The sequence below is a fragment of the Plasmodium fragile genome (assembly GCF_000956335.1).
Source record: "Plasmodium fragile strain nilgiri unplaced genomic scaffold supercont1.6, whole genome shotgun sequence".
Taxonomy (NCBI): domain Eukaryota; phylum Apicomplexa; class Aconoidasida; order Haemosporida; family Plasmodiidae; genus Plasmodium; species Plasmodium fragile.
In genome coordinates, this window is record NW_012192586.1 from 23,080 (window position 1) to 32,500 (window position 9,421).

The 9,421-nt window shown below is 31.2% G+C and overlaps 1 protein-coding gene and 1 non-coding gene across 2 annotated transcripts in view; both read right to left on the reverse strand.

Annotated features, from left to right (window-relative positions):
- Positions 1-2,187: 2,187 nt before the first annotated feature.
- AK88_00712 (uncharacterized protein) lies at positions 2,188-3,139 on the reverse strand (the record flags this gene model as incomplete). The annotated part of the gene is made up of 2 exons (XM_012478358.1): positions 2,188-2,507; positions 2,935-3,139. The coding sequence occupies 2 exons, from the start codon at positions 3,137-3,139 to the stop codon at positions 2,188-2,190; spliced, it is 525 nt and encodes a 174-aa protein (XP_012333781.1).
- Positions 3,140-7,796: 4,657 nt separating this feature from the next.
- Positions 7,797-9,421, reverse strand: part of AK88_00713 — a 6,740-nt gene continuing 5,115 nt past the window's right edge. The window contains exon 1 of the ribosomal RNA XR_001111606.1: positions 7,797-9,421. This exon is cut by the window's right edge and continues 5,115 nt beyond it. This is a non-coding gene — a ribosomal RNA (28S ribosomal RNA).

Genomic DNA, 9,421 nt, shown 5'->3' on the forward strand with positions numbered 1-9,421 from the left:
GGAGAAAAAAAAAAAGGTATGTATATATATATATATATATATATATATACCAATTTGGAAGAGAATTTTCCAATCTGAAGAAACGAAACAAAACATTGGGAAATAAAAAGGAACAAGTGTGTTTGATATGCAAGGTGTGCTGTATGTTGTGTATATCTATAGTCAAAAATGGGAATAATTGGAGAAATATTTTTTCCAAAAGAATGCATATATCACATGTGTTCATGTAATACCCATATTTCCCGTATCAGTTGGGGATGTACTAATTATTTGCACCCCATCTATTTTTAAAAAGGGGGAGGAAAGGGATAATCACATTCCTTAAACTTCCTAAAATATGCACACTAATGTCCCAATGCCTTCTTGCTTAAGGAAAGAAGCCATAATTGTATAACATATCTCTCTACATAGAGGGCAATGTTGCACATTTGTTATGGGTGTTCGCTAAGGCTTGTGTCTGGCCTGACCAGTTCGCCCCTTCTACATGTTTATGGTGACCATATTCCTTTTTAGTCAATGTTGGCCAAGCAGAAATGCTTCCATCAATGGCTTCCTGTTTCCGTCCATTGTGTGATAGCAATAATTTATATAGATGAACTTTTTTCAGCTGTGTCCCTCCCTGCCCCTGTCCCTATTTTATTACTTTTTGCAAAATAGTTATATCAACTTTTTTTTGTAATGAATATGTATATTTTTATTTTGCTCACATAATTTAAGGAGTAAAAATATATGATTTTATTTTGTCTACGGTTTTTCCTCCCATGTGTAGCTTCCAATTTTTCTCATGATTTTTTTTTCTTTTTTCTGCATGTTGAACATTCAGTCAACTGTAAATGCATCGCATTTGTGTAATTCGAGACTAAAACATCGAAAATGTTTTTGTCAGTTGCAAAAATAATACCATCTTAAAATAACAATTTAAAACGGTTGCAATAACCTGTTCCATCACTTAAAAAATGATGTTCTTAGGTTAGACAGAGGTAAGCGTAGAGGGTCCCCCCCCCCCTACTCTTACGTGTAGTAAAAGCATGCCGCAACAATGCTGTTTCTGTCCAACGGCTCCTAAAGCACAGTACCGATGTGCTAGTAATCTCCCTACAACGCACTTACTGTGTTGAGAAAAAAAAAAAAGAAAAAGAATAACTACCTAAATTTTCGCCATTAAAATGTTTAATGTGCTTACTCACTATTTTAAAGTGTAATATAGAAAAGTAGGTTTTTCCCTACAATAAACGAAAAAAACTTCCACCTTTATTCTTTGTAATTACTAACCCATTCTGCTCCTTCATATTGTTTTAAAAAAAAGAATACGGTAAAAACGTATATATCATAAGGTATAAAAAAAAAAAAAAAGGGGGAAGTTTTGTCCATTGGGGAGCATTCTGCATGCGCGTGAAAAGTATATCAGAACAGACCTGCGATATTTCACGTAAGCATAAATAAACCTACCCATGTAGGACACAATAAAAACTGTTTAACATTCCCATAGATAGCAGCCACGATTAAAATTTTTCTCTATATAATAGCCCTACGTTGGGACAACGGTTCAAACACATTTCATAATGCGGAAGGAAATGCAACATCAAAGCATCTTCTTTTTACAATAATAACTTTGAATTAATAAAAAAAAAAAAAAAAAGATTTTATATCAATACTGCCAAAAAGTTTATCCTCATTTTAACATAATTAAATTTGCTAGGTCGGGATTAAATACATATTTATATATGAATAAACCTAAATATATACATACATAATATACATATGATCATGTGTGTATAAGTATATATGGATAATAAATGCATAGATATATATACTCTTAATGCACTAAATCTAAATAGAAAGGGGAATAAATTAATATACTCTTTTTATGCACAACGGAATGTACACTTCAATAATTGGGGTTATACATGGTAAAAAAAAAAAAAAAAAAAAAAAAAAAAAACAATAGGAAACAGTGTAGTGTTAATTGTTACCAGTACAGCATCGCAACAGGAGTGGAAGTAAAAAAAAAAAAAATGTGTTAAGAATGTTGCGACTATTTCCCCCCTTATACACTACTTATACAATCCCCCCCACGCCATCTTCGCTGATCCAACAGTTTCGGACTCTCAAAGGGGAATTTTAAAGAAACACACTTCGATTTTAAATCAGAGCCACTTCTCTATATCATGCCAAGGCTTCTATCGTTCATTCCAGTGACTCAATAAGCAAATTCTTTTTTTTTAAATTGTTAAATCTCCACTTGTCAAAAATTAATCCACTAAGCAAACTTTCTTCCTTCTGGAAGATCTTGGAAATGCCTTTCACGGCTAGGTCCGCTATGGCACGTAATGCTATTATAGTTAGCAGAGTTCCCAAGGTGAAGGTAGCTGTTTTATACTTTTTCTTTTTTCTTTTTATGATACTTAGTTCGTTGTCCTTTTCGTAAATTTCTCTCAAAAGCATTATGTTCCGAGAGTCGTTCACATCGTCCCTATTGTTGCTGCTCGTTAGGATATCATCTGGAACTTAAAAAAAAAAAAACAAAAGGTGCGTAAACAGTTGTAAACATATACAAATTGCCGTTGTAGTAAAAAAAACAAGGGAATACAAAAATGAAACACATTATGCAACCTAACGTATTTATACGCAGATATATGAGACGTACAAGTCACAGGTTCTAACGAAAACGGTTTCATAGAAATATAGAATGGTTTAATTTTTACGTTAAAGTACAACGAAAAAAAAAAAGTAACATAAGCATACTTAACCACGTGGTTTTACCACATAACGCAATGGATACAAAACAAATGTAAGCGTACAAATTACTCTAAGCATTTATATAAGCTTACATGCCGTATACCTTCCGGCCCATGTCGCCCATACATACGACATGCCACTATAAACTAGTAGTAGCTCATTAAAACGCCACGATTTATTATTCACTATGCTTACCTTTATCTTTCTTGTTATCCTTATCTGTATCCTTATTCTTATCATTGGAATCTTCATTGTTTTGGGGAGTTCCCTTTCCTACAGTAAATCTAGATTTCCATATATCCTTTTTTTTATTAATAATATCATCTCCCTTTATCACATCCCCAAAGGTTATGAGGAGGAAAAGGTTAATGATAAGTAAAATCGGTAATTTATGCTTCATTTTATTATTTACAGTGCAGCTTGTTCCTTATTTTTTTTTTTACTATATGTAATTTTAATAAATAATGCGATTAATAAATTTATTGAACAAAAAAAATATTAATTCTGTGTTTTTGAATTTAAAAAATTAGAAAAATACGCATTCGCGCTAAATTCTTTTTTCTTTTATATATCTGTAAAGAAATAATAAATATAAAAACAGGGAAAAAAAAAAAAAAAAAAAGAAAAGAAAAAGGAAAAACAGAAAAAATTTAGAAAACAAAGTGATGAATAAATGGGATAGGTATAATTTGCTATAGGTAGAAATGAATACTAAAGCAATATATAAAAATAGTTTTAAATACATTGTATTAACTGTAAAAGCTTACAGTGTGCAATAAAAAAAAATAAAATAAAGGTAATAATTGCAAAACAAATAATAAATTCTAAATGGTATAAATAATAATACCGTAAATATCATGTTGTATGAACAAAATACTAGTCAGGTAAGAAAAAACAAACATGAATACTTTTAAATTACCCGGTATAATTGCGCGGTAAAATGGCAATACATTGTAGTAAATAATACGCGCAGTACAACAAATATAAATAATTTTTTCCCGGCATGTACATACATATATTGCGCGTAGCGCGCATATTAAAATAATAATACATAATTATATTTTATGTCGTTATAAATATTATAATTGGAGTCTATAGTTTCTTTTTTCGCGCTTCAAAAAAGAGAAGATATTAATCTATAGTATTTTCATGTAAAAACGCATAATAATACATTTACATACCTTTTGTATGTCATGCGCACGGTATATATTTTCTACTTGGCCATGGTAATTATATACTAAAATTTCTAAAAAAAAAAAAAAAAAAAAAAAAAAAAAAAAAAAAAAAAGGGGGGAAAATCCCCCCACGGGTCCCATTGCTCATAATGTTAAAACATACAAATTGTGTTTTTTATTCAAAAGAGGACACAGAATGTAAAAAAAATTGTAATTCTTTTATTTTAATTAGCGCATAATGGGGAAAAATAAACTACAGGCTTGAAATTGCAAAACGAATTGCAGACGCAGTTGCAAGGGGAATACTTATTGTGAACTGATACATGTTTTTCTACCTATTGTTTGTTGGGGCGCAGAGGGGCATACAATACCTGTAAGTGGTTCTAGATTTTGTTTTCTGTTGTAGGAAGGCTATTATCGCACTATATATAAATTAGATTGTTTTATAGGGCATAAATGACACCGGCCTTTTTTCCTTCAGAGTCACAAGCAAGAATTCCCTATATGTGCTACACTTATATACATATATATGACATGTATTTATTCATACTATATATATCATGTGTTCCTATGGATGCAAATTTCTACGGGGTAATTTAAAAAACGTCGCCAATATTGCGGTGGGTTCCATAATTAGTATATGTGAACACATTAAATGCATTTATATGTATACCGCCATATTAAAATATTATTTTACATACCTTCCTATTTATAATAAAGTAGGATTATTTCAAATTGAAAAATAAAAAGCCCTAATTTTAGGACTACCAAGAATTAATTAGTAGAAAGTTACAAATTAGGCATTATCATTTTATTTTTCTTTGTTTATCCTTGTTTGCCTATACATCTAAAAATAAGTCCAAAGGCCCTTAGCAAAAAAGTCAATCTGTAAATACTTATTCCAAGCAGTAGAAAAAAAAAAAAAAAAAAAAAGACATTTCCCTTTGCCAACAATTTTGTATTACTATAAATAGTGTTATAAAAATAAAAAACTAACCATATGTTCCTAAAATAATATGCAAAAAAAGGATAAAACGATCTAGCTTTTATGTAATACCATATTTTGTCTTTTTTTTTTTTTTTGTTTTTTGTTGCTACATATTTTGTAGGAGCACAATAAATAGTAATGCTAACTTCCTTAGACACACTTCAAATTTGTTAGGTGTTCACCCTACCCCTCCGTGCACGTTCTTATTTTTACGTTGCTCTGAGCACAAGTGCAGTGGGAACTTCTTATAACAAGGTGCACATGTTGCATATACATGCGCATGTATAAAAGCATTTAATTTGTAATGTCTACTCAAATGAGATGTGCGTGTACACTATTGTGTACCAATCCATGATCATATTTTTACCACTCATACCTCATTATTCGTTGAAGGAGGGTAACTGTTAATGTATTAAAAATAGCTAAATTGTGCCATTTTGCTTCTTCGCTGTGACATGTCGCATATTTTAACTACTCCCCACCGTACACAGTAAAATAACATGAATAATAAGGCGAGAAAATACAAACCATTCAAAGGACTTCTTTTAAACATAAATTAGGAACCATTTAAAAAAAGGGGTGTAAACTGTATATGATCAGGTGTTTTACCTCTTGCAGTGAATGCACATATATATATACACATAAACATTTAACATACATATTTACGCATACACAAATTCATCAATGTTCCACACACCCACACAGTGTATGCGCCTTCTCTTTTTCAAGCCATGTATCCTCTAATAAACAGTACAATTAGACAACTATATATACAAAAGTGAAAAGCGGTAATAATGTGTAGACACACAGGGCTCATAATGTAGAAGAATAAGACCAAGAACAGAACGGCACACGTTATAACACTTCAACTGTGAAACACTGCATAAAACATTTTTTTTCCGCCATGATAAATGAAAAACACGAATTAACCATGAGGAGCAGATGGTCTGTATAAACGCCAATACACCACACCACCCACCGCTGCCGCGTGCTGTCCCTGTTCGATATATTTTTGGCGTAAATGGCACCCACAACAAATTAAAGTGAATTGTCGAATGTGTCCTATATATATATTACTATTCGAAGCATATGATTTACTTTATAATTTTCTGAGTGCACAAAGTATAGGACTACATTCGTCTTTAAACGTTCAGTCACGATTTGATTAATTGACTTCATTTATTTTTATAAAGCCACAAGAACAAGTGAAGAGCACGAAATTTTCATCCACCTATATTTTGTTACTGGCGACATTTTAAGCCCGCTCAAGAGAAAAACTTAGCTTTTCCTTTTTTGGCTTTTTATGTTTGTTATTTTCAAAAAATCTTGCAAAAAAGGCACACATATGTTATTTAAAGTACACGTATAACTTATTTTCACCCTTAAAAATGTGCAATTAATTTTTTATCGCTTTTTCAATAACAGCAGAAAAAACGCACTCCTTTTTTTTTTTTTTACTGCACGTGTTTGTAAAAATTGCAACATCTATAACAAATTGTACACGTACTGTTTCAGTTTGAGCATATTGTACATTTATATACCTACCACACAGTAGCAATGCAGAAGATTTTTTCGACGCGCACGCTTATTTTATTTATTATATATATACAACCCTCATCAAAAATATATGCGTATAAAAAATAAGACCACATGCAGTTCACTTACATGCAGATTATAAAGTTGAGGAAAAAAATATTCCCCCACCCCAGGAGTGAAGTTTCGTATAAATATGTTTAAACAGTATATTATAGCAAAAAAAAAAAATACTGATCAAACCTACACCTCTCTATATATCTCATCTCTGTATGTGTATTTGTTTGTTTTTGTTTGTAATATTTTTTATATACGTATTAAGTATAACCACATTTGTGTCATGAAGAAAAAACAAAATTTTGAAATGTGTCACAACTTATAACACAATTTTATGCAATATTTGGAAAATATAATATATATGTATGTCATACTCAAAAAAAAAAAAAATTCACTTTGGTGCAGAACGAAATGCTACCACCCCTGTTTGACAATAAAATAATATATACGTGATTTTTAAGAATAAAAAAAAACACAAAATTTTTGAAGACCAGACCCACACATCAAACACATTCATCAAAATAAGCCCAATAAATTGGTTACATGAAAAGAACACGGTTATATGTTGATACCAATATAATAACGCAATTTACTTATATGCATTTAATATTATAAAACACGCGTTTATGAAGTAATTTTCTTCCCTCTCTGTATAGTTAAGACTGAACAGCTAATTATTTGTGCCCAGATTGTTTTTGTTCATTCTTGATTTTTTTTCTGTAGGACACACCCTCCGTTTTTAAAATGAATATGAACATTCGACAACACGTTTGTACAAAGGTATATAATTTTTATTATACACTATATTACAAAAAGTTCATCAACAAAAAAAAAAAGGATTAGCATAAAAAAGTTAAGTACGCAACAGATACAGACACACATGGAGTACTCATAGAAAACACAAATGTAGCCTCATTAAATTTGAATTTACACTTGCGTAATTAAAAGCATCTAAAAACACATTTTGTAACTTCGAAAGGTACACCTTATAAACTTTAATATAGTATAACTTATAATTATTATATACATTCATTTATATCCCCCCATATAATATTTTATTTTGACTCACAATATTATTGTATCAATAATAAATCCTGCAAAATGAAAGCGCAAAGAAAATATTACTCTTACCACTCCCTCCTTATTAGTATTTACACCCCATTCTTCCTCACAAGTACATTTATACTGTGCTCATCGTCTGAACATGAGCCGACCATTAACCCTGATTCTTCCTACCCATCGATACATTTAATAGAACATGATTATGCACCGAACATACAAGATATGTTCGGTTCGCAACCCTCACAAATTATGACATCCCTGTATGAAATAATAGACCAAGATGTAACAACAACAGGTGATCATAAGAACGGGCCCGATGATTACCAATCGAATCAGAGTAATAATAGAAACAACGATGACGCCGTTATGCTCAACTATTCGAGAAACGAAGAAGATAGTTTTGATGAGTTAATGGACGAAATAGATAGCCATAGAAAGAAGAAAAAAAAATATTCCCCATTAACAAAAACCACATTTAAAATATCGGAGGATAATTATAGCTCCGATCCAATCAGTGATTATGAATTCGATGATGAAGTACTTGGACAAGCACAATACGAACAACTACAAGAAGAAGAAGAGGATGATTTATTTTCTGATGATTCATTCGAAATGATAAATTGTCCTCTTATAGATAAACTAAAAGGCTCCCCATATAAAACCTACCCCACAAATGAAGATCATGGCTTTTACCCACATGAATGTGAAAAACACCAATTAGATGATCCTCCACAAGACATGAGATTTGGAAAGCTCAAATTCCTTGGAACCGAAACCCCCGCATGGTTAGACAAAAAAAAGTCTATTGTCGCGCCTACTACAACCAAAAGTAACTTAGAAAAAAACGGCAACAACATAGAAGTAACTCAAATAAATAAGCATAAACATAAACAGGAAAAAATGGACAAAAGGAAACAAAGAAGAACACGTACACAGTTTAAAAATCCTATTGAATATTTTTCAGTAACTATCTACTATGATAACTTTTTAGAACAAAACGGCTTGAGAGACCATCCGTCGGAACAGCAGGACGACAGTGGCGGGCCTTTTGTACTCGACGAATTTAACTACAGAAAGGTAAAGTACAAAAACGTCCGAACTTACATATTAAAACTGCTGTATGATAACATAAAGGGCCTAGGCCAACAAGAATATCAATATTTGACAGATCATAAATACGAAGTCGAAGAATTTATCAAAAATATATTAAGAAATAGTTTCATATGCCTTACATTTTCGCAAGAAGATCGACTGTTTAATGATGCTCACTTGATGATAGATAAAGCCAGCATCAAAAATATGTAAAAAAAAAAATGATAAAATAATATATATAACACATGTGCACAATAAGGAACTGCCACACCATATGTACCATAAACACGAATACTCTTTAAAAAGGCACACAATTTCCAATACAAGAGAAATATGAACAACTTAATTAAAATTTCAAACATAAACGAATAATCATACACCTACATTTATGTACTCTATTATAACATTAAAGTAACGAATTCTCGTTCAGACCATAAAAACCTATAATTATAAATAATAACGGCATTCCCCCCAAATAACATATATATATACATATTACAATATATATCCACCATTCTTGCCCACTCTGGAAGAACATTATACTTCCGAACATGTTGCCCCACATGTGTAATGTACAGAGTAGCATAAAATTTATATGTAGAATTTTCCCCTTAACCGTTTAACTGACCGATATATAAACCCAATAAAATCCTCCCATAACAGAATACAACCCACATTTTGCAAAACATAGGCGAACCTGCAAAAACCTCTAATTAAAAAACTTAGACAATTTTGCAAAACCGACATGTATAAAAACTACCACACGTGTAGTATT